Raw genomic sequence first — 25,007 nt, 5'->3', positions numbered from 1 at the left:
TGTAAGAATTGACTACACATTGTCGCATCATCAGATTTGTTCATAGAATACCACGTCTTCAACTTGAAGTGGCACAAGACGTCAAATTATTTTTGTTACACACTATCTGCTACATTCAACTGTCCTCTTTCTCAATCTTGTCCATAATTTTGGTGTCATTGAGATACCAAGTCAACGACTCCACGTCCTCCGTCACGTACTTCTCCGCCAAAGTCCACCCATTCCCAAACCAACCAAACTCATCATCATCGCAGTATTTGTACTCGAAATCCTCCCAGCGTGGATTGCTCATTGTGCGAACGCAGTGCAAACTACTTCCAGGCCACAAAGCTGTTATGCGACCCCTCTTCTGCTCCTCACGAGACGCGCCCTGCTCGTACGTCTTGTACCAAGAATTACACTCCTCCGCAAACACGGTCTGTTTAAAGAATTCATCGCAGTAGTTGGTAAATGCTTGGACCATGTTGCGCTTGGGTTCGATGCGAGCGATGTTGTCGTAGGCCATTCGTGCAAGGATCTTGCCGATGTAGAGGTTTGTCTTCTCGATGACGAGGAGAAGACTGCCAGCTCCGGGCATCGAGTTGGGACCCATGGACTGGAAGAAATTGGGGAATCCATCCGTGCAGACACTCAGGTAGGTTTCCGGGCGCTTTTGGAAGCGTTCTCGTAGATTCACGCCGTCGACACCGTAAATGGGGAAACTTCTGTTCGCCGGAGAAGTCTGGAATCCTGTCGCGCAAATGATAGCATCAACAGGATGGTGCTCTCCATCTGTAGTGAAAACACCAGTCTCATCGATCTTGGAGATACCACAGGTGATGGTGTTGACCTTGGGAGACGCCAAGGCCTCCAAGTATCCTGGTCCAGGCGACATACGCTTACAATAAGGTGAAAACTCGGGCAACAAATGATCGTAGATTTCCGGCTTGCCCTTCAGTCTCTGCATCATCGAGTCTTGGGCCAGTTGGCGAAGGTTGGTCTGTTCCTTGGATCCACGGAAGAGAACACCGAAGTTCTTGTTGATGTTGTACTCGATGGATCGTCTGTATTCCAGGTATGCTTCGCGGTCGGTCTCCCACTTCTTCATCTCGTCGGCGGTGTAGTTGAAGTTGCCGCCTGCTTGTTGGATTCTCTGTCGTGTATCCGGATCACCAAATAGTCCAACGATCCATGAGCGGCCTCGGACGTAGTGGTCCATGTGCTTGACATCAGGTAATATCGCAGGTACAATCTGAAGACCGCTGCTACCGGACCCAATGACGGCGACAGACTTGTCCTATTCGTCGGGTTAGTGGAAACACTCTGAACGACAAACATTACTCACCTTCAAGTCAACTTGAGGATCCCAGTTGGCACTATGCAGAAGATGGCCTTTGAAGGACTCAATACCACTGATATCAGGCCACTTCCACTCATTGAGGACACCTTCACCCGTAACTAGAACGTCGGCAGAGTCCTGATATTCTTCACCCGTGGCCAGGTTCTTGAGCTGCACATACCACTTGTTGGTCGTTTCACTCCATCGTGCACCAATGCACTTCTGTTGAAAGCGCATGTGCTTCTTGACGTCGTATTTACTGGCAACATCCTTCCAATACTGAAGGATCTCGGGCGCCGATGCGAAAAAGGAACTCCATCGTGGTGAGGATTCGTAGGTCAACTGGTAAGCGTGTGCTGGAACGTCTGCATTTGTGTTAGCGAAGGAGGTGTTGAGGATTGGGATAGTGACTCACCACATGCGCAGCCTGGATATCTTAATAAGTCACATCGTGTCAGCATTTTTCGCAAAGTATTTTTTGAACAACTTACCTATTCTCAAACCACGTCCCGCCAAGGTCAGGGTTTTTCTCGTAGATGACCAGATCTACATCCGGCACTTGCTTACGGAACTCGACAGCACCACAGATGCCAGAGATGCCAGCGCCGATGTAGATTACCTTGAGAGGCCTTGCTTGGTCCATACATCGTTGCGACGGTGATGGCTTGGTCTTGTCTTGTGGTATGGTCTCCGCCGGTAAAGGTATCTCGGTGGTACTGACGGTTAGGACTTTGGAAGTGTAAGATGAAGTGGTAGTGGTAATATTATTTGAGAGAAAGTTTGGCATGTTGCCAATGGCCATGCCACCAGAGTGAGGCATCGTGAAAAAGAACAGAGTCTGTCTGAGTTCGATACAATGTGATACTGGTGCGTAGTGAATGAACTTTGCAACACGAAATACGGGAAACGGTTATATAGATGCCCGAGTTATCTGATAGTACTACTGCACGCCCAACACTTTCTCTTCCTAATTGGGTACATGTTATCACGCGAGTAAGTCTTTATCATTGAGTACATTCCGGACCGACGTTCTCTCCACATTGATATCACGCCTAAAGATACACATCGACTTCACATTCTATACCCCGCGTTTGTAGTTGCATTTTAGTTTGGAACTCAATTGACAATCGCGGCTAATGCTACCGTTCGCTAACGGTTGTTGTTCCCGATGCTGGTTTATTGGCCTGGTCCCGCAATTCATCGGCATCACTAACCGTAGCTCCCTCGTTATCATTGGGATGGGCAAGTTTGGTAACAATGGCACAGACGACAACTCTGCCTGTTTGTCGGACCATCTATAAAACATTGAGATAAAGGGTCCAACTCAAGATATTGTGACGACAATTATATCAATTGGAACTCATTCAATCCGAACTTGTTATCTGTCAATTCTTTCGAGACATATCATTCTGTGTCATTATTCTTTCATTCAAGATGTCAACATTACCAGAACCCATACTCTATACTATCAAGCCAACAAAATTGGTTCCCAACTCCCCGAAGCCACTACTCCTCTACAAGAACGCCTTTGTCAAAGATGGCAAAGTCGACCGCACTGCGGCCTTTGACACCTTCAAAGCAAACAACTGGGACGTGCAATGGGTCGTTAGATATGGTCAGCACCAACGCGCCCATTATCACTCTCAGACCCACGAAATGATGGTCGTTGTCTCTGGTCCTGGTCGCATCAGGTGGGGTGTCGCAGACCTAAGTGACAACTGGGAGGAACACACCTACGGCACCGCCTACGAAGACGGTGGTCTTGAAGTTGAAGTCGAGGTTGGAGATCTTTTCGTTATCCCCGCAGGTGTTTCGCACAAGTCATATGACCCGAATGCTACTGAAGCGTCTTTTGGTTGTTTAACTGGAGATGCTCGCGCGATTGCGAGTGACAATGCGAGAATTACTGTAGCAGAGGTACCGATAGAAGGATTCTGTATGATGGGGGCGTATCCGAAAGGGTTCTCTTGGACATGGGATGAGGGAGGTGATAGTGCAGATGATTTTGAGGCTGTGTGGCGTGTTCAGAATGCTGCTGCTGATCCATACACTGGTCAGAATGGAGGCATCAACAAGTATTGGAAGAACCAACAAAACGGGTTCAAGAGCCTGATTTAATCCATTATGTAGTAACTAGAATGACCTTTTCAACGTAACACTCCAATTGTTCTTTTCAATAAAAAAATGCCCCATGATGGATGTCACACCATGTAAGTAAGCGTGGTGGTGGTGGTGGCGGCCAAAAAGATGTTCACAAAAGCAAAAGGAAGGGTCTGGCCGGGGATTGAACCCGGGACCTCTCGCAAGCAATGCTATAGGGTTTTCCCTAAGCGAGAATCATACCACTAGACCACCAGACCAGTCGATTCAATAGCACGTGATGCTAGATGATTTCGTACACACAATAGCTTCTTATACAGACGGTGCTATGAGAGCACCATCCAGGGTAACCACTTTACATTTACGCGTTGAGATCCAAATGTTCGCATTCATCATCGACAAGATATGAAGAGATATAGACAGTTTATATATGGTATATTCTAATTCGCACCTTAAAAACGACAGGATATGAAAACCACATATCAATTGATGACACATAAAACGAGAAAGCGACTGTTGATAGTATGACTGTCAAGACACCAATGCACCTGTATCATGAATCTCCGCGCCACAATTCTCAAGAACAATGGGACGCATTGACAATCCTCTCAAGACAACAGCAATAAAAAGATAATCAGGAGCGTCTCCTAATTCTAACCATAGGCAGCAATTCATTGTTTCTAAAGCGTCGCTGGTGGAAATCACATACTGTTCCACAATTCGTTCCACTGGTACGCAAGAAAATATTCTGGTACAGATAAAGCCTCGCGACATTTCAAGGGTCAAAGTACAAAAACACGTTGTTCAATTATTCGTTTCGCCTTCAGCCAAGTGAGGTTGATACACAACCATAGAGCAATAACCGTAACCTTAGTGAAGAACTTCCAATGGCTATTCCATCAGTTCTCTACTCACATATCAGTGTCCAATCCATCCTCCATTTGATCTTCATCAGGGATCATCAATTCGTCACCCTCTTCCCAGTCACTGTCATCATCGCTAACCCCTGCTTCCAAGTCCTCCACCACGCGTCCTTCGATATCGGGTCGCTTTTCGCGTTTCTCTTGCGTTGCTGTAGCAGCGGCGAAGAAGGGATGTCCAGGCTCGAGCTTTTTCCGTTGACACAAAAAGCCCATCGGTGTGTGCATGATATCCTGTGTCTGACGTCGATACGTAAGCCACTCCAAGAGAAACTTCAAAGGTTGGTCGACGAAAAGACCTCGCTCGACGCGACGCGTCTCTAGTGAGAATGTGTCTGGAATGGATCCTGGCAAGTCTGATTGGCTGAGGCCTAACCATGAAATGAGATGCGGGTACTCGCTGTAGCTGAAATATAATCGCCCGGCCAGGACGCCGATCTCAATTGCGAGCCATGGAGGAAACACTGGTGTTTTCTCTTGTGTGGGAATTATAAAAAAGTCCAGCGTGTTGAATCGCCACATTGTCTTTGTGACGGGCGCAGCGTAGGTCAACAGTAATGCAGAAGGGTTGGGCAAGTCGCGTAGGATCGTGAGAAGCAGCTCGGCTTCTTCTGGGATGATAATGACAGCTGTCTCGGTTTTGGGACTCCAGAGGATCCATTCAACTGGTCGCTGGTACAAATTAGTGATCGGTTCCATTGTTACGGATAACAGAGGGGGGGAGGATTACCATGACTTCAACGGCTATATCATAGCCTTTATTTGCGATGCTCCTGGTGAACTGCTTTGAAACAAACAGTTCGGACGACGTCTTTCTCAGCGCAAACTTGCGTCCTATCTTGGTGCCACTCAGGAATTCAAAAGCTTGGACGAAGCGTCCTCTTGCGTATCCGGTGGTGACAAAATCGGTAAGGGATGGGTCAAGACCAGGGAAAGAATCGGAGTTATACTTGACAGGCTTCTGTTTCTCACGAAGCTGTTCGAACTCGAACTCAACCTCTCGCTCCAACTCCAGTTCCTCGAATGCTGATGAATAGTCTCCCGAAAGGTCCAGCCTTTGTTCACACAAACGGGTAGCCAAGTCCTTCAAACACTTGTAGTCGAGGTTTTCCATGACTTCCGTGGTAGGAATGACGTCTCTGGGGCCATACAGCTGTTCGAGAGTTTGGTCCTCACGCTGCTGTATGTCACCTAAAAGGTGTTGTCTTGCTGCTGGGTCGTTGGAAAAGTTCCGATACTTCCACAATGCATTTGTGCGCTGGCAAAAGTCGAAACCCTGGGCTGTATGGAGGGACATCATCCTCTCGTTCGCTTTGCAGCTTTGCTCGAGTAACCAGTATACCACGTCGGAAGAGGTCGCCGGGGTGAGATTCTTTTCGTCGTTCGGTCGCAAGTCGAGGATACTTCGAAAGACCTCTGGGGGCGCGATGAAGGCAACTGATTGCGTCGATCCAAGTTGTCTAAGTCGCATGGCGGCTACATTTATTAGTATTCAAGTATGGCTATGGCCAAATCTGTTACTTACCTTGGACTGTCTGGTCCTTTGTCTGGCCAAGGCCAAGTGTGACGGCTCCTTTGGCATCATCGGGCAACTTCAAATCCGTGCCACGGGTGTGCGCCTCATCAATGTACACAACACAATCTTTGAGGTTGTCCGCGAATGAGCTCGCAAGGAGAGGTACAGGCTGCTTCTGGAATCGGGAGTGGACCATGACTCTGCTATCGCTGCCAAAGTAGACAGCCCCTTGGGCGTCAGGAAAGACGTCGAGCCAGGCAGTAGCAAGATCTTTGTTTTCCATTTCTAAAATGAAAGCTCCTGCGTCAATAAGGATGCGTATGTTCTCACGACTGAGAAGCTCCAAGAGTCCCTTTTCAGTGAGGTGTCGTCCATTCATGTCCATGGCTTGATAGCATCGCTGGTTCCGTGGTTCGAGTAAGTAACTGAGGACTTCTGCATTCGTCTGTAACAGACTAGGTAAGTCATCTTGTTTGATTGTCTGAGGAAGTAGTCTCTTGTTGTCGTTGGTTCCGCTGAAGCCTGTTGTCAGGTTGTTTGATAGGCCTTTGTCCTTCGAAAGTAGTGGGATGTCCCAACCCGAAGCTTGCAACTTCACTCCAAATTGCTTTGCATGCGCTGGAAAAGAGAAGTTGTTCAGGAAGTAGTTGATAATGCTAGTGTCGAACCTCACATGCTTCCAAAGATCCTCCATTTGTGCTTCGTCATCCAGTGTGAGAAAGTTCCAGCACTCCAGGTGGGCTGGTAACTTGCACCCATGAACCAGTCGCTCATACTGCATTGTGGGGTCATTGGAGCGTATGACATGCTCCAAGCACTGAACGACTTGGGGCTGAGTAAGACCAGTCTGATAAAACGCCAGACAGGTCAATATCAGAGTCGTGTCCGGGTGGCCGTACTCTGCCGTCAATGAGGGTACACCCTTGGCTTCGAAAGGAACCGCTATTGGAGCGCGTTGAGGGTGTAGACCATACTGGACGTTCCATCGCTTTTTCAAACAGGTCAATAGTAGACCTTCCGAAATGAGACCTTTAAGAAGGTAAAGGGTCTTCATGCCGAAGACTTCATCAGTCAAAAACTCCGTAGCTCGTTGACACATCGACAGATCAGTCAATCCCATCACAATCGATTTTATGTATTGTTGAGCTTTGAAATCGGCCGCGTTCTTCAACTGCAACTGCGGAAGACGGCCCTTGGATACATCCTCTATGAGAAGAAGACCAAGGGTGAACTCAACTTCTGGACGTAGAATGTGCAAGATCGGATAGCCTTGATGACGTCGCGTGATGTCAATGCCATCGCCGTACTTTGACTGCAGGTACGGAATGTGTCCTTCAACAAGAGATAGGAGCCCTTCGACGACAAGCCAGCGTTGAGAATGACCGTCAACCGCCATAGGTACACCGCTGGGGTATATCAGTTGTGTCTTCGTCGAGAGTGTAAAGTCGGATTCGTCGAGAATGTCACGACTGTTTGCCTCCAACCATTGTTGAATGTCCGTCATCCTCTTGGCTCTCTTCAGTTCACCGTCAACCAATTGCTGGAGCCCACTGAGCTTGAATGACATGATGTGCTCCGGAAGACAGAGCATGACACCGCACGTGTCCCGGATATCTTGGTGGATCATCTTGTAGAGGTTCACGCTTTCTTGGTCCATGGGCGATCGTCGGGAGAAGGGAACATGGCGAACAACGCGACCGAGTAATCCACCAATTCTACTTTGGACTACCTGCGCGGTTTGCAAGAGAAGGGCTCGGGGAACGACTAGTCGGCATAGGTTCGTACGGTCGGCGAGTGTGGCAATGGCCATCGGGATGATACACGACGTTTTGCCTGTACGAGGTGTTGGTTAGTAAAATGACGTTGATTGAAAGAATGGAAAAGATCAAAAACTTGCCTTGTCCCATATTCATCTGAAGCACGGAGTTTGAAGCAGAAGATGGGGTAATGATAGCTCTAGCAACGTCAATCTGGGATGGACGAATGAGCAGGTTATTGTCAATCTCCAAAAGAAGCCATTCCGGATGTTCATAGGGGCTCCAGTTCGAGTGCGCCTGCAGTTCTTCATTCTCTCGTAGACGCCTGCCATCTTTGCAAAGGGTGGCATCACGGACGCGAAGGCATCGCTGTAGCTTCGTGATGAGAACTCCATAGCATACCAATTCTGCCTTCATTGCAGGACTAAGATTGCTACCCTTGGTATTTCGCAACTGCTCCAACATTGCGACGGGAGACATACAGGGCCAAAGCCCTCCTTCTTTCAACCACGTAGAACCTGTAAACTCTTTCGAAAGCGAGACCCGAAGATGGTAGTCCCACTGGCTCAATTCTTCGCAAGCTAGAACAATGTCTCTTTCGACATCCACATCACGGGTGATCTGTTTGGGCTTGTTGATGGATTCGATGTGGTCTTCGATCAGGGCCGTGAGCGATGTCTGGAGGTCCTTACTGTATTGTTTTCTTAAACTTGTCTCTGATGACTCAGTGAACCTCTTGACGATCTGACCGAGGACTGACAGACTGTCACGTAAAATTGGCAATGTCGTGGAGGCAGGTCCGCCTTGATCGGCTCGATGTTGACCAGTAACGTCATCGGATTTTGTTTCGATCATGTAGGAGGCCCTGAACACATGGCTCGATTGATACTGAAGCTTCATAAAGTCTTCTCCTAGACTTGGTACTCTGTATAGCGAATGAGACTTGACCAATGGTGAAAGCGGCAAAGGATTCGGTTTCAAGAGCCACAAATCCTTCGCCAAAGCCTTCTGTTCGATGGATTGCTGCTGATAGAGTCGCGATGCTGTGTCCTCAAGCCGTTCGAGGTACGTTGAAAGCTCTAGATTGTGAGATAGTCTCTCAAGTTCGGGCTTCAAACTCTCCCAAGAGTTGATGGAGTCGATGTATTGATAGTTGGATTGGATGATCAAATCCTTAAGCTTAGAGAGTGTGTAAGAATGACGAGGCCAAGCATCCATGACCCGGTATGCGAGGCTAGTGATTTCGGCCATCTGCTTCTTTTCATACTCAGCACGATCCAATTTGGTCCTTTTACGCACACCATCCTTTTCAACTATGCAGTATTCGGTATAAGATGGTTGGTTTGTCCCGATGAGGTCCTCAATGTTGCCCATAGATGGTTCCTCAAAGAGGCGAAAGCCAGTGAAATAAGTTTGCCCAGGCGTTTCGATTTGTCTGAGCTCAGTAGTCTTGTGAATAGTCACCAGCCATTGGATGACATCGAGATCAATGTTTGTGTTGAAAGCCAACAGAGCAAGCAGGAAGTGAGCGTCATAAGGTTTTGAATGACCATCTTTGTGGCTAAATTGTAGCAGAGACCCTAATAGGTAGAGAACAGCATCACCAAGAAGAAGGTCGACATCAGTGACAGTGAATGTGTCTTCGAAGCCCCCAATATTGTTCATTTCCTGTACAAATGTTGTCAAGGGGCCCAGTTTAGGTATAGCATTCGAATTGGCTCTCAGAGCACAGATTGTCTGATACACACGATCCTCCTCCTTCGCCTTTGTATCCTGGTTGGGATTGTAAGGAAAGTCTTTCGAGGAGCTTGTGAGAGAATCGACGTCGGATGGAAAAGAGATTCGTTCATAGAGTTGCCTGCGGATTCGTCCACGACGACAAAGTACTCCCGGGGACGCCTGCTGTGATGAAATATCCTCCGTCCTGCTGTTTCCGCTCACGCTCTCGAGATGTTGTGATTGTAGGAGAATAGAGTTGACAAGAGAAGGAAATTCCTCATGCTGGATGCACATCGTCAGGTTGCTGTCCCACTTTACCTTCTGATAAAGGTTTATACCTGGGGGATAATATGATCGCCGGGGGGAGAGAGACTTGATCACAGAGAGTATACGTTTGGGAAAGTCACTCAGTGGGCTCCAAGGTTGGCTACGCGCTGCCAAAAGAGAGTGTCGGGCTTCTTCAGTCCCGGTTCGAAGCGTGAGGGGGTCGGGAAGAGGGAACGATGTCAGGGCATGGATTGAAGCTCTCAGGTAGAGCAGAAGCGGCTCCGGGGGGCAGTCGAGACGGCCTAGAACTTTGTCGATCGAAAAGCTGGCATACATGCCCTCATTACTGATCCTGACATCCACGTGGACTCCCCGGCGCTGCCAGTAAATCTCGCCAATCGGAACAAGAACTGTTCTCCTTTCTTTATTGACGACATTCCGCAAAATTATCTGACTTGAAAGCCCGTAAAGGGTGCCGGCATCCTGATCGGGGTCCACCTCAGCTGTGAGTTGTGGACATTGTAGCAGTCCTTTGTGATTGACCGAAAACCGAATCTCAAGTCGCTTCATCTCGATAGACAATGATCCTCGTCCATGTGGTTGATATATTGTCAGTTTGTCTGGATCTTCGAAATGTTGGAATATGCTTGTGATTTGCTGACCCAGGTGTGACCTTGGCTCAACGAGCTTGGTACCTCGTCGGACAGCGACGCGATTTTGGGTATCCAAGATCCAGTTCGATGGTTTCGGTTTCCAAATCCATGGTTTCCGACGCATCTCAAGTTGCCCGGTACCCAGATTCAACCAATGTACGCAATTATCGACGAGATCCGTTGGTAAATCACATCCATTGTTGCCCTTGAAAATGGCCCGAGGGACGTACTCAAGTAAGGAGTTCCGATAGAGTGCTTGAATCACGAACCTACCATCTTTGAAGCCGAGATGTACTTGGTGTCCCATGATGTCATTGACAAGTTGATATTCGAGAAGTCCTGAGGGACGAGTGAGGAGATGTTGTGTTCCGAAGAGTTCCTGAACGGCCGGATCCTGTGTCATCTGCAGAGGTAGTCTCCCCAATGGCTTTCCGTCAACGGTGAGGTGTCCTTGTAGCAAGTGGTAATGAACAACCTGAGACGATGTCCATTCTGTTCCCGCCACCCGCGATTTTACCCACCCATATTGGATGCCAGTGAGGCTTTTCCACTTGGAGTATGATCTCACACTACTCGCTCCTGAATTTGTCCATGTCTCATTTATGGAAGCTTCCAACAATTTGTAACTTCTTTTGAACCACTCTTCGATCTGGCCTCGCATGGTATTCGATTTGGTTAGATCCTCGATAAGTAAATCCCGGAGTGTCGGATCCAGTCGATCAACATCAGTCAGTAAGTTCTCCTGGAGAGCGATGGAAGCTCTGAAGAAGCAGCGAGCGTCGTCATCATCGTTGCGTTTGTGTAAGCGGACTTTATAGGCCCAAAACGTCCGACGAGTCAGTAAGGCGGCCCAAAAGGCAAATGTTGCAGCCCTGCTCGCAGCCTCACCCTCTGAAGCAGTTCGGACTTCGTTTCGCAGTTGTGAAATCCATCCACCGGTAATCGATCGGATGGTAACAAGTAGAGTTTCAGCGTCATGTCGGAACTCGTCAGGACAAAGATGATAGAGCTGCACACTGAATGTCACAAGAACATTCATATAATGTACCTCCCGCCAGCTTGATTTGATGGAGTCCAGTCGCCCTCGTAGTAGTTCACACAGCGTTGCACAGAAGGCTCGATCATCGAACAGACTATGTGCCTCGCGCAAGACGCCATTTTCTCGAATTGCTGGGCCAGCCTGTACTGCAAGATGGTTGAGCAGCTTCATGGTAGGTTCGCTGCTGAAGTTAAAATTGGTTGTGCCTAGCTCAACGAGAAGGATTAGCCAACGTCTACCTCTTGCAGATACCACTCGTTGAATGGCAGAATACTCGTGTACCGATAGCTCCGGGGGACAGCTAAAATCATTCGCCACGATATCGTAGGAGGAGGGGCGGTATGGATCATCTTCTGAAAAGTTCTTGCCCGACGCGTATGGGTCTGGAATTCCGCTGGGAATCCAGGAGCCCATGAGATGCTCGAACCAAGGAATTCGGGGAAGTTGATCAGCCCAAATACCTGATGAACTATCGTAGCAAGCAAATTCGGCCCCAAATGGAAAGATAACTTGCGAAACAGTCTTTGGCAGTTTCATTTTTCCGTAGTGAGTCTGACCAAAGGACTTTTTGCGAGATGCTAGAGTTATATTGCTTTGACCTGTGGCGAACTTACGAAGACTACTCAGGTCGTCGAATAGCAACTTGTGATCACCTAGACTGGGAAGCGATTCTTTGGTGCCCAGCAAATGTAACTTCCAGACGGCTTTGCGGTAGGCAGAAAGATAGCGTGGCATGCGTAATTGGAAAAGGATTGTGGCTCTGTGAGCTTTTTCAGCCTTGGTGTCGGGGGGGAGTAGATCTTCGTGGGCATTTATCTTTAGTTTCTTTCGCTGCCGAGACATCTGGCACCTTTTACAGCGCTTCTTTGGTTGGTTTTTGTTGGGAGGTGGGGTACAAGTACATTTCATACCCTGCAAAGACTGAGTAAGATTGTTGTAAGTTTCTGTCAATGTCGCAAGTTCAGATTGCTTGTTGGACTTTAACTCCTGCGACTGTACATCAATGGTCTCACCCAGAGTTACAAATTCATTTCCCTTCGTAGTATTGTAAACGAATTTGTTAGCGAACGAGTCACGTTTTCGAGGATTGTCGAAGATCGTTAGGTGATGTGATTTGAGCGCGGAGATGCGATAAGCAAGGTACTCCTGGACCGCTCTGAGACGCGCAAACTCTTCCCTGGTCTGTAAGCAGAGCACATCCAACGAACTAGGAACGAAAATTGGATGGTACTCCTTCAGTAGCGGACATACTATGATCGCTTCTTTGTCCATGCGAGTCCACATTTCAAAGAGCAGGAGCAGGTAACGACTCATGAGCAACGGGCTGTTTGTATAGGCCCCTCCCACTTGCGACATGAAGGACTCAATGTCGAGAGCGAATTTCTCACATGTTTGTTCAGAAGTGAATTGGAAGGTGAGACTAGCAGTCATCCTATCCTCGAGTTCGACCAGTGCACTGTACTTGCCGGCGAGCTCATTAACCTGGAATACCGTCCCTTCGTTGAGTATTTGAAGGTTCACAGACAACTGTCGCCTTGCAGAATCAGTTTCCCGTGACAAGAGTTGTTGAAAGACCTCGCGGCTGTTGGGTAAACCCAATACAAGATCGCTTTCGGAAGCACGACGCGGAAGAACAGGAACGTGACGGACGATAGTACGTTTGTACTGTTCCCATGAGCGAGTGATTTGAGCGTTGGCGTTGGTCAATATGGTGTGGAAATGGGCATTGCTGTGAGTGAAGAAATCGTCGTATGTCTCTCGGAGAGGCCCAGAGGCAGAATTCCTCTGAGACTCGAGCTTGGCAAGGCGACGCGATAATTTGGCCTTGAGCATGACCGCCATTTCTGGCTCGATGTTCTCAGCACACTCTTTGAGAAGATTTGCCAGTACCGCGCAAATTATGAACTTGTAATAGACGCGGCCCATTGATGGATGAGTTCCGCCTGTGAGGGCGGAAAGTAACCGCCCGAGGGTAACCCGCAAGATAAGCCAGTATGGAGAGCGTCTCCAAGGCTTTTCGGTTTTGTCCAGCACGACATCGTCTCGAATTCGCTTGCGTAGTTGTGGTGGATGCACAGCGGTTCCGATTGCTTCCAAGAGCGACATGAGGATTCCGCCGATCAGGGCGGAGCTAGCGCAATCGCGAACCTCGACCACTGATTTTCCGCCCTTGCTGGCGGTCGCCGAAAATTTGTCAAAAGAGGTCGAATTGGCTTCTTGGAGGAATCGCGTCAAATTTTCGAGGAAAGATTCATTGTTGAGGTCGGTAAGCGGGATGGCGATGGCTCTACTAGGGAAGTCCCAAGTGAGTGCACTTTCTGTCTTGAGAACATCTGCGACCGGTGCTGCCGCCTGGAATTCTTCGATGATCACGTGATCGCCTCTGTACAAGAAGTCAGTCATGAACAACGATTGAGTGGAAGAGACATTCGCTTTCATACCCGTCGTCTGCGTGAAAGATCAAACCAGCATTTTGTGCCTCAACATGAATACCAAGCCAAACATCACCGTGAGAGCGCTGTACGCTCGTCAGTGCACTCAAGATGTCACATTGAGTGAGAGGGCCGTCATGCAAGTGTTGTGTGGCCTGCAGCGATGCCTCAAGGGTGTGCCAAATGTTCGGATCACCAACATCCCGGAAGGCGTCCAAGGCCTGAAGCAGCCGCCTCCCAAAGCTTCTCTTCAGGGCGGTGTTGTCTCCGTCAAAACGACGCGGTAGTTTTGGTGGGAGTACCAGGTGATGAAACAAGGCCTCGAGGAGGGCAGGCTCGTCTTCCGACATGGTTGCGACTTTGTGTTTGGCGACAGGAGACCATGAAGGAAAGAAAGTCTGGAGTTGTTTCACTTGTTGAAAAGTCGAAGTCATCCACGGGAGCATGGTGATACGTGGTGGTGGGCCTCCGAGGTGTGAAAAGAAGAGATGCTTCTGTTGTCACTCCGTGCCACTGCAAGCCGTCTTTGCTTCACAGAAATGGATCCACAATATTATGCAGAGAATCGTTGTGGGGTCTTGTGATTAGTCGCTTTGTTTGTTTCTCTGTTGCCTAAAGCCTGGCAACGCGGGAGACTTGCCTTTGTGTAGGTGGTTCCACGGCACTGAAATGGAATGACTTGTTGCTGCATTCACATTAAGGACACAGTCCAGTTTTTCGACGTTATTTGGCAAGGATAATATACCATTTTATGTTCCCCACTGTTACCCAAACCTTCTCATTACACTCAGTGTTTTAAACCAAAACAAAGCATTCAGACTAAAACCTTCGTCGCTGAACGTTTCTCTCACAATTGCTGAAAAAGACTCTGTAAAGTAAATAGTTAAACCTAAAAAGATTGGGTTTTCTCTATCTGTCAAAGCACAAAGAAGAGTGGTTCCAACGTTAATCTGAATTCTCTTGACATCCAGACACACATACAGATGGAACAGTAAATAAGTAGAACCACGATCCGTGAACCGTGAAATTGTCCACCTTTCCCTTCTGTACACAAAATCTAAGCCCAGGAGGCCAAAGGAAATTTCACAGGGCCTTGAAAAGTGCTTTCGTTGAGCATCAAGAGTCCCTTCAAATCACCATCGTTGAGTAGCTTGCATTCTGTCTTGTGATCCTTTTCAGTCCATCCAAATCTTTGGCAGGCCTGTGGGTAGCGTGGTTAGCATCATAGTAGCTTCGCGGCGTCGATGAGAAATGACTTACCCCGCTGCAGTACCAGAAGAATAAACAGTTGGCACACCTGATCATAGATGTGGCCTGTTTACCGCACCCGTGACAAGTCTTCATTCCGTTGGTCTCGGCTGAGAATTCAAAGACTCTGTCGCTGAGGGAAAGAAGGTTTTTCATCGACAGCGGGAATACCTGAGTAGCAGCATAAGTTAATGATAAAAATTGTTGGCTCAAGTCGAGAAGTGGACGTACCCTGAAATGTTGGGGATCTTTAAGATTGATTCCTGATTCCGGAAGGCCAACTGCATGTTGTTCTGCATAGAGCACGGCAACAGTGTACCCTACGCAAAGGGATGACTGTGCAATCTTGCGACCGCAGGCCTCCCCGATGAAGTTGAATGGAATTATCATGCCGGAGGCATCCTTGACCTTCATATAGCAAGGCACAGACTGCATAGACGGGACAATTTCTGCCAAAAAGCACCAGTGTCGTCGTGGCTGGTAGTGGGCGCTATTTTCGACATCGGTGACTTCGAAGAAGTAGTGTTCTATCTCGAACTCGGAAGGCAGTCCAAGGAAACTGGGAAATGTAGACTGGTTGCGGAAGACTCCAACACCGTCGGACGAACTTTTCTTCGCACTCTTCCACAGCCAGTCTTCAAAGTCAGCTGGGCCTAGTTCCCAGGGAACCTTGTCCAAGTCGAAGTCAGTCTTCCACCGTGTCGAGTTTCCAAATGTAGCATGACGTGAAGGGTCCATGGCAAGTCGTTGGGCTTTCAGGAATTGATGATCGTCTTGGCCTAGGATGAGACGCCATCCGGCTGCGGCCCGCTCAGTTAAGATATAAGATCTGGCCAGGTCCCCGTGGGCGGCAGTAATCTGAGCGGCATCAAAGAAAGCTCTCGGTAAGCCAACATCGTTGGTATCATGTTCGCTGTACAGTTCAACCTGTCGTTCCACGTATCGAAGCATCCGCTCTGGGTCCCGCATGATCCCATTGATACCGTTTTGAGCCACACGATTCTCCAGTTTCAAGATCTCATCAATACGTCTGTCGCTTTCGACGCTCAGCTTGAACGGGAGGGAGCAAAGATGGCAAGTACAATCGAAATTGAACTTCTCTCGAAGTGCCTTTTGTCGTGTTCGTCGATTGTTCAAGACATCTTGAAGGTACGAGATGGTGATCTCTTCGCCCTCGTCAATGTCGCGCAAGACATGGACTGTATGTATTTTGATGGACTCATTCCAAATCCTTTGAGCGTTGTTGTCGCAGGCGTGGTTGATACGGCATGCAACGAGGAAGATTCCACTTTCGTCATCCATAGGAAGAGCGTTTGTTCGAACTATTCCATAGTGTTGAGAGGCGTCGGGATAGTTATTGCCCATGTCTAGGAAAGCCTGGAGCTGGTCTGGATTGAGTTTGTCAACCTGCCGGCGTATGGATGCTCGCATGGATCTGCTGTCGGTACAGCCTTCGGGGACCGTAATGACGGACTCTTCAGAGAGTATTCGAGTGCCCCTGGGGATTTTCCTAGTAGCAATCAACCCCTTACCTTTGCCGGGTATATCCCGAAGGTTAGTCATTGCTTCAGCGGGCATATTGGTGACTCGTTGGAGTGAAGTTGTTGCTGTAGATTTCCGACTTATGAATGATGATGTGATATAAGAAGAAAGATGGAACAAAGTGAACCGTAATGGGCTCAAAATCGACGAGAAAGGCTGGTGGGCCTCGAGCTCCTAAGCTGGACTGAAGTTGGTTGCCTTGGTAGCCGCGGGAAGCATAGGAGACGAAATTAGTAGGTAGGTTTATGCCTTTACACGATAGGTATGTGACAATTTATTTTTACACCCTCAGAGTCGGGAGGCCGACCTCTCTGCCGCCCACTAGGTAGTGTATGCCTCCTTGGAAACCTTTATCAGCAGTTATTTTCCTATTGATAGAGCATATCAATGAGGATTTAATGAACCTTGAATTCTTCTATTTGAAGTGGTAGTGGTGAACGGTTTCGTTCAGCCAAGCAGCCCCACATGTGACCATGAGCCTCACCAATCATGCATGGCACTGCACTTGCTGACAGGAACAATTAATTATGTTGGTCCGCGGCAATGACTTGATGTAACCAGCCTTCACGGATTTACAGACCCACGACGAAACCAAACGGGGCGTCTGCAATGGTACCCGATGTTTAAAAGACAGATGCCTTGGCTTTTCCTCAGATTGTGACCGTCTATCGCAGATGTACATATGTGTTTCTAACAACAAGTGACCGTCATTTACCTGCTTAGCAAAGGTCTTTATTCGGAAAACAAATACAAAGAACTTGGCATTCGAATCAGGGCTGTTTGCCCAGCCTTCAATTAGCTATACTCGTGAATAGTGCCAGTGATGCTGTAAGGTTCGAGGATCTGAATTTCCATCGTGGAAATGACTGTGGCTAAAGGACATATGTTATGCACCTAACATCATGGAGTCATTCCTTCGCAGAGATTTGCAAAAGGAAATTTATATCACATTTCCTCTAATTCATTATACCCTGCCTGTTTTACGAATTTTCAGTTTGTCTCATTATTTGTTCTGTGTTTGGACGATCTGTTTGCATTTTCACTGGTGTTTCCAACAAGCGATTACACTTACCCGGTACGCCCTGATCGGCACGATACCTCCGTACAAAATCACATCCGTTTTGTGGGGCGAAACAAGGTCGGTCACAGCTAGTCACGTGACCGTTCTTTCGTTATTGCCGGACGTATAGCCTCTCTTCTGATGAGGACGAATGCCCCGTCATTTAAGTACGTTTTTGTCTGAGGATATAAGTATCTTTGTCTTATAGACGGGCACACGACCCAGAAAGGGACCTCCGCAAGCTAGCGTAGAAAAGGTACGAAGGTCAAGCTGACAGAAGTCATCGTGAACCTCTCGAGGTACAAGGGACTCACAAGGTCGTACTAATTCCCCTCTTCAGGTCAAGAACGAATGTGGTTTTGTACGAACGTATCGTGCCGATCAGGGCGGTAGCGCAAGAACGGACTTGTGAGGCCATCACGCTCCCAAAACATAACATATCCATACAACCGCTGGGGTTAATCTCCGTGGTTGTCGAATATATTATCAACATGTTGACTGATTGTAATTGTCAAGCCACATACTGGGGGACAAAGTGAGCCCAACAAGTGAAACCTGTATCTTGGTTTAAGCAACAGCAATCACTCCAAACATGATTCAAATATTCCCAGTAAAGTAAATTGCCGTCGAGGGACTCCGTCATAATTCCCTGTCACCACTCCCACTACCCGAGATTGTGATTATCACCGTAAATGAGAATCTCGCTGTCAGCATCAAAGTTAACGATATGCCATCCACCACTCCGTTTCAAAATCTAAGAGGACCGCCACCGGTTCTAAGCAAGGAAGCGTCTTCCTATTCATATCACTTGACAAGAAGAACTAGACGACATTTGTTAAATTGGCGCTGTTGGAAGGTGGAAACAATGGTGCCTAGTCAGATAGCTTGGGCTACACATGCTCGCTTCCCATTTATTGTTCCAGTTTGCCTATTAGGGTGTACTTAAGACGGAAAGCTCTCCATATGTATCATGAATCTCCAAATTGACATCTGAAAAGTCCTACCAGTACGTTAAAAGCACTACGCCAAACTTGTCATTCACGGGGCACGCCTGCACGTAGGAGCGTTATCTTTCATGACCTTCGCCGCCTCTATGTTAACTTCCATAACATATCAGTCGTGATATGTGGCACGTCGTACATGAGTAGTTACCACCTGGAAAGATACACAACAACTACTGGTGTTTACTCAAAACCCTCGATTGATGGAAATAGAAAGCAATATAGCACTGTCTTTCCAGTTGTCTATATTATCTGCAGCTTGCTTTAGCGTGATCACTTTTTGACAATGGAACGCTGCGCTGTTTACAGTAGTCGAGGCAAACCGCCTGCTCGGGCGGTCGGTCATTCAGGTCGTGAAAACAAAATTCCGCCAAGAGAGGCGGTTGGGATTTTCCGCCTCCGGGGGCGGTCCGACTTGAACCGCCTCAGTAGTCGGACAATCCAACGACAACCGCCATCGTAGGCGGGCGGTCCTCGGCGGTCCTACGATTACGCCTGTATCGGCGGTCAGAATGAACCGCCTGTCTAGACGGTTCAGTCCACCACCCGTCATGGGTCATGATGGCCATTCTAGGTTGAACCGCCTTAGAAGGCGGACGGTCTCAAACAGTCCAGATGGTGCGCCTCTGTCGGCGGTTGAAATCTACAGCCTGCTCGGGCGGTCTAGAGCCACTGTCTTGGTTGGCAGCTGTGGGCGGTTGAAACCGACTGCCGCAAAAGGCTGGCGGTCGATTTGAAGGATTCTGTCTTAGGCGGTCCGAAGTTACTGTATATTTCGGCGGCCATGGGCGGTTTAATATGACCGCCGAGGCGGGCGGTCGTGAGGTTGCGCCTTTCTGGCGGTTTGGAGTATCCGCCTCCCTGGGCGGTTTCTGCCCACTGCTCCTTATCGGCGGCCATGGGCGGTCTGAAGTTATTGTCTTGTTCGGCGGTCGTGGGCGGTCAAAAATGACCGCCTACACAAACAATCTAAAGTAACCATCACTTCCGGCGGGTATGGGCAGTCGAGATTTACCGCCTGCTCGGGCGGTCTTTGGAGGTCGTGTATTTGCGCCTGTATCGGCGGTCAAAGTCAGCCGCCTGAGCAGGCGGTTTATAGCAACTGCCTTTCTAGACAGTTCCAGTCCACTGTCTCTCATCGGTCAACATGGGCGGTCTAGGTTAGAATGCCTCAGAAGGCGAGTGATCTTGAGCGGTCCAGGCGGTCGGTCTGAAACAATCCGCCTTCGTGGGCGGGCGGTCAAAACCGACCGTCTCTTTCGGCGTCCTTGGGCGGTTCAGATTGACCGCCGTGAATGGCGGTTTATGGCTGTCTTAAAACAATCGCCGATGTTGGCGGTCGGAAGATTGCCCCTTTCTGGGCGGAAGAAACGAACCGCCTTTGAGGGCGGAAGCAATGAACCGCCTTTGAGGGCGGTCCACAATAGGTACTGGGGTAGGTTCACCACATCCTTGTATCCCACGGCTGTCTTGACAGGACCTTTTGGTTGATTCCCCAAGGATGACTCTTCCGCATAGAGCATCAACTGCACTTTAACCTTGTGAGAGTTACCATGGTCGTTTACAACTTTCCTAATATCTTGATAGAGACGTCTTTGAAGCTTCCCTGCGTCATTTGCTGGACTTGTCGGTGTTAGAAGTTAACCTGCTTAGCACGCTGCGTAAGGCAGAATATCTCATCTCTAACTTTGCTTTATCTGATCTTTTGCCTTGGACATTGTGTTACACGATTTCGACTGCTAGTCCAAGTGAAGTGACTTTCCAGAGCGCAGTGGCGGATGATGCATGTTTCAGCAACTTCGTTCTTTCGGTAGAATCACATTCTAAGTGATGGTACTCGTAGTGACAACATCTCGCGCAGTGATGGGGTTCTATGTCTATCTATATCGCCGACGACATTCTCCGTTTTGTACCTACAAATCCACAGTTCAATCTGCCTTGTGGTTTGGAAAGTAGATAGAGTCTTGTTGAGATGTTGTTTAAAAGCATGCTCTTGTGACCTTGCAGTTTTTTCTCCCGAAATTATACTACTCATAACATCTCGCTTTTCGGGACGTAGTGCAATGTCTCGCCAGCTCATATAAGTCACGTCTAGTGATAGTAAAAGATGCTGGTAACGGCAGCGTGGATAAGAAATAATAACGAGGTAACTTGCTGATATTGGGAACTTGGCTGAATAATCCTATAAGTTCTAGAGATATATACATGCGACATTCCTCCAAGAAATTATTCATAAACACACTTATAGATAAGCCAAGACTGGTGATTGTATTCCCCCTCGTTCACGTCGATGGATAATCGTGTTAATATAAAGTCAATATGTGATCGTCAGGTCGCGTTGCCTTGGCAACGATAGGTGGAAGACTCCTCTTTGAGTGCTACCGGCACCTGCTATCTCCTATCCTATCAGGAAATCGAAAATCAAGGTCCATGAAGAAGCGAGGTAATAAGCTCAAACTTTCCGATTTATGTCCTTGGCAGCCAGACTAAATTATTTCGTATTAGCGGATGATATAAAGTTAGTTTTCTGTTGACTTTGACACTTCTGAATCAACTAATAGTAACACTCCCAAAAGGTACGTTTGATCACGCGATCACGTGATTCATTAGCCGGTCCACCAAGACCCTGACGCTGGCTTCATTAACCCTGGGTATAGGTTAAGGCTGTAGATGTCTATTATCTAGGCGTTCCAGATTAACCTACGGCTGCATATATGTGTTTTCTCAGTATACAATCGACGTATACGTGTGAAGAAAGAAGGCGACATAAACAACGATGCCAAATTTTTATTTTTTAAGAAAGTCTGTCAAAACCCGGATTTGGCGGCTTGTTTCCCTTTTGTTCCAGCGAGTTTCTACTCGTGCATTATGCTATAGAGATCGTCAAGAAACTTAGTGAGGAGTACAAAGCGGGCCAAACTAACCCGGAGTACATAGAACTCCGATGAAAGTTACTTATTGCATCAGTACGGACAATGTTCTAAGGACAGGGAAACTAATATCGAGAATAACGCTTATCTTCACAGTCATCATGATTATCAACTCGCAACCTGTGCTGTTCCTGTTTATTCCACTCTTGCTAGAATTATATGGACTATAGGGACTTGTGAGGTATTTGGGATAACTCGCTAAGCCGACATTGTCCAGGTCTAATGGCTAGTGTAATAGTTGACTTGAGGATCGGATTCAAGTGTATATAGGACAACTATGTACACTAGGAGCCCTCTGGTTAAAAGTCATATATAAGTATCGCAGGATGCAAAAAATGAGGTTCTGCCCGGGCTCGAACCGGGGACCTTCTCGGTGTTAACGAGATGTCATAACCAACTAGACCACAGTACCTTATGTTTCCGTATGCTAGCATGTCCAAGTCTGGGTTATTGTACAGCGGAATCTTCACCAAGTTTACAGTACGACTAGTATTGTCTGCAGGACGTTATCAGTCTAAAAGCATCCAACAGCATCCAATCAAGTCTACATCATCTTCTGTTCCACATACCATGTTTGGAAGATATTTAGGCCTTTTGCTACTAGTAGTAAAGTGACCTTTCATTGACTCTGGTCTTAGGTGGCCTTTTGCTACAAGATTATCACGGCGTTAACGGACTCGCTAAACCTCGAGGGGAATACTTGTCATGAAGTAAGACCAGCATCCTACGTCTCGACACTTGTTGACCAAAGTATCGAGATCAAAGCTCTCGCCGATAGACATACCTCAACAACTGAAGAAAACCTCATGAAGAGAGAAAGCAGCTGGTCGCTTGCTAGGCCAAGCTTCGTAATCAACATTGTCACTTGCTACAGCAGCAAACTGGTTATCCCAATATTACTGCATTATCTCCAACAACGCTTCGACATCACATGACGACCGCACTTCCCCCTAAGCCGCGTACTTCGGTTCACCACTCCGTAGAGTCAATTAGTTGAATGCAGGTCGTCCACTCATTGTTTTCTCAATGACCGTAGTGTTGTTCCACACGGGTCACCCAGAATATGTCCATCATAACATACTTGTCCCAACGGAATGTACGCGAGGATGCGGCATCTTGTGGAAATTCCAAGACCCCCTTTTCGGACTGTCGGTTTCATGCCGGACGAGTTTGACAAATACTCGGCCACTACCCCAAGTTGCATGACTAAGTCAAGCCACGAGCGCAAAATTCTCCATAATGGAATTTGTCAACTGTGCAATGTCGCCTTTATGCCAGAACTTACCCCAGTTTTCTGAGGTACCGCATCTCTGTGAGATCTTTCACTTGAAGGATGTTTCAACTTGGGTATTCAGTCCGATCCTCATCTGTCAAGGACAGACTCCAGCAAGTCATCTGCCCAACAACACTTATTTTTTTTGGTACGCCATGGCTCACGGAGAAGTCCCTTCTGTCAAGTCGCCTGATGAGCCTCAGCATCTCGAGGCAATGGATCTTGCAGAAGATGAGAAGACAGTGGGATCAAACGATGTTCAAAGCTGTTGGACACCCGATGAGGAGCGTTTGGCTCTCCGCTCGGAAAGCTTGATTGTTGTTTCATTGTTTGAGTTACCTCTACTATTTCAATGGCAAATGGACGTATTGATACTTGACAAGAGGATCAGGTCTCTTGATCTGGTATCTTACGTCGACCGTGGTGATATTGGAAATGTATACACCGCTGGTTTGGGCAAGGAGTAGAGTATCACATCCAACGATTACTCTAGGATTGTGATCGCGTACTACATCACATACATCTCTTTCCATTGGATAAGTTCCAACTATCCTTCAACAGTGCCACATTGAACAAACTACTTACACCTTTGACCAGCTCCTTCTAGTCTGGAGATTCATGCCTTTACCGACAATTCCTACCTCCCATACCATGCGTAATCGAAGACTGATGCCGATTGTAATAGCTTTGGACCTACTGCATGGCCTTTGATTGGGGTGTTGCCAGCATTCTGCAAACCGCAACAACAAAGTTTGCTAGAATCATGGCTTATCGCCTTCTTATCCGTGCTTTTGAGACTGGCTTTGTCCCAGCTGTTACGCTCTACTTGATCTTCTTCTACTACTGACAAGAGATAGGACTACGCTATGGCTTATTCATCTCTTTCTCGTCTGTCGCCAACTGTTTTGCTTTAGCTCTACCGTACGGTATCGTTCAGGGGAAGATGAAAATCCGCAATTGGCAGATTCTGTTCGTTATTGGTACTTCAATCCAAAGACGCGCTTTCATGCAGTCACGGCTACCAATATTGTCTTACAGAGGGTATGCTGACTCTGTTCCTCGCCTTCTCGCCCTCTTCTGCCTCCTAGCGTCCCTACCGAACGACAGAACAAAATCATTACCTAGCGAACCATCAAACGCCGAGGAAAGGACATTGAGAAGAAGTTGAAGTCTAGCCAGGTTTTCGCTGCCTTCTACGACGACTAGAACTACATGCAAGCTTACATCATGCTTTGCCTCAATACTGCATTCGGCTGTCTCCCCGCCTAACTTCCTACAATTCTAAAAGATATCGGATACACCTCGGTCAACGCCCAGGGCCTCCCTAGTTGCCCTTACATCGCTGCATTTGTTGTCTGTGTGAGCATGAGTATGCTGTACGACAAGGTTGGCCAACCAGGTCCCTTTGTCTTTATCTTCTACTGCGTTGGTGCGATCGGCTACATCCTGTTGACAGCCTTCCACACCACGACCATTCGCTACTTTTCTACCTTACTTGTCTGCGCTGAATGGCTGTAGAGACATCAAATGACCTTTGTACTCATGTTTCTGTCGTTCCCTCAATCGTTGTCGGTCATCGGCAATGTTTGTTGACGTCGATATGGACAGTGCGCTTGCCTCTACCAAAGTAACAGTCCATGGTGGGTAGATCAGGGAGTCTCGGACTTATAATCCAAATGACATCGGCGCCATGAGCAGCAAGAGTCTTACTAGATAAATGGCCGACAATTACTGGACTCATCTCGACAATAGCCACTTGTCGTTACCGAGTAGCAGGCGAGGAGTCAATCCCGTCGACACCGATGCGATTCTGTTCGACATGATCGGGAAGTCATCAATCACCTTGGATTGGGGTAGCCTGTCACACTGACGACAAGAACGCAAAGCGTAAATTCCTAAGCGACCTTCCAAGTCACTAAACTCCAGATCGATACTGGCCCAGTCCTGTGTCTTCTTGGTAACATCATTACGGCTAGCCGTCATTCACAAACCCAATAACTCCAACGCTCCATACCCGTGGTTAGGGAATGAGTCATGAATAAGGACAAATCCATCCGAGGTCTCATGCAAGACATCGATAGGACCCCAAGCAGTCGGTGCAGGCTTGCCACCAAGAAACGTGGAGCCGCTCTGACTTGAACTCGCTTACAGGGTGCTTTTGAGGCATAGTCACCTTGGGTATAGGACCGTTATTGCACTTGGCTTGGATCAAAGCTGCCCAAAACCCGTACA

General features: G+C 47.9%; 6 protein-coding genes and 2 non-coding genes across 8 annotated transcripts; 2 read left to right on the top strand and 6 right to left on the bottom strand.

Moving 5' to 3' along the window:
* Window positions 1–115: 115 nt before the first annotated feature.
* On the bottom strand, window positions 116–2,138 carry FPOAC1_007433 (uncharacterized protein; the record flags this gene model as incomplete). Its single annotated transcript, XM_044851897.1, has 4 exons — window positions 116–1,276; window positions 1,325–1,683; window positions 1,734–1,753; window positions 1,810–2,138. 4 exons carry the CDS (start codon window positions 2,136–2,138, stop codon window positions 116–118), a joined length of 1,869 nt encoding a protein of 622 aa, XP_044704567.1.
* Window positions 2,139–2,752: 614 nt separating this feature from the next.
* FPOAC1_007432 (uncharacterized protein) lies at window positions 2,753–3,436 on the top strand (the record flags this gene model as incomplete). Its single annotated transcript, XM_044851896.1, has 1 exon — window positions 2,753–3,436. One exon carries the CDS (start codon window positions 2,753–2,755, stop codon window positions 3,434–3,436), a length of 684 nt encoding a protein of 227 aa, XP_044704566.1.
* A 151-nt stretch (window positions 3,437–3,587) lies between these two features.
* Window positions 3,588–3,678, bottom strand: FPOAC1_007431. The gene has a single exon. It is a non-coding gene; the product is annotated as a tRNA-Pro (tRNA).
* Window positions 3,679–4,329: 651 nt separating this feature from the next.
* FPOAC1_007430 (uncharacterized protein) lies at window positions 4,330–14,071 on the bottom strand (the record flags this gene model as incomplete). Its single annotated transcript, XM_044851895.1, has 5 exons — window positions 4,330–5,010; window positions 5,069–5,814; window positions 5,864–7,687; window positions 7,836–13,672; window positions 13,731–14,071. 5 exons carry the CDS (start codon window positions 14,069–14,071, stop codon window positions 4,330–4,332), a joined length of 9,429 nt encoding a protein of 3,142 aa, XP_044704565.1.
* Window positions 14,072–14,778: 707 nt separating this feature from the next.
* FPOAC1_007429 (uncharacterized protein) lies at window positions 14,779–16,547 on the bottom strand (the record flags this gene model as incomplete). Its single annotated transcript, XM_044851894.1, has 3 exons — window positions 14,779–14,922; window positions 14,982–15,140; window positions 15,201–16,547. 3 exons carry the CDS (start codon window positions 16,545–16,547, stop codon window positions 14,779–14,781), a joined length of 1,650 nt encoding a protein of 549 aa, XP_044704564.1.
* Window positions 16,548–18,997: 2,450 nt separating this feature from the next.
* On the bottom strand, window positions 18,998–19,472 carry FPOAC1_007428 (uncharacterized protein; the record flags this gene model as incomplete). Its single annotated transcript, XM_044851893.1, has 2 exons — window positions 18,998–19,067; window positions 19,282–19,472. The coding sequence occupies 2 exons, from the start codon at window positions 19,470–19,472 to the stop codon at window positions 18,998–19,000; spliced, it is 261 nt and encodes an 86-aa protein (XP_044704563.1).
* Window positions 19,473–21,840: 2,368 nt separating this feature from the next.
* FPOAC1_007427 lies at window positions 21,841–21,914 on the bottom strand. The gene has a single exon. It is a non-coding gene; the product is annotated as a tRNA-Val (tRNA).
* A 1,016-nt stretch (window positions 21,915–22,930) lies between these two features.
* On the top strand, window positions 22,931–23,242 carry FPOAC1_007426 (uncharacterized protein; the record flags this gene model as incomplete). Its single annotated transcript, XM_044851892.1, has 1 exon — window positions 22,931–23,242. The coding sequence occupies one exon, from the start codon at window positions 22,931–22,933 to the stop codon at window positions 23,240–23,242; it is 312 nt and encodes a 103-aa protein (XP_044704562.1).
* Between the last annotated feature and the right edge of the window lie 1,765 nt (window positions 23,243–25,007).

Source organism: Fusarium poae, chromosome 3 (genome assembly GCF_019609905.1).
Source record: "Fusarium poae strain DAOMC 252244 chromosome 3, whole genome shotgun sequence".
Classification (NCBI taxonomy): domain Eukaryota; kingdom Fungi; phylum Ascomycota; class Sordariomycetes; order Hypocreales; family Nectriaceae; genus Fusarium; species Fusarium poae.
Note: the sequence above shows the minus strand (reverse complement) of the source record. Positions and strands in the feature narration are given on the sequence as shown.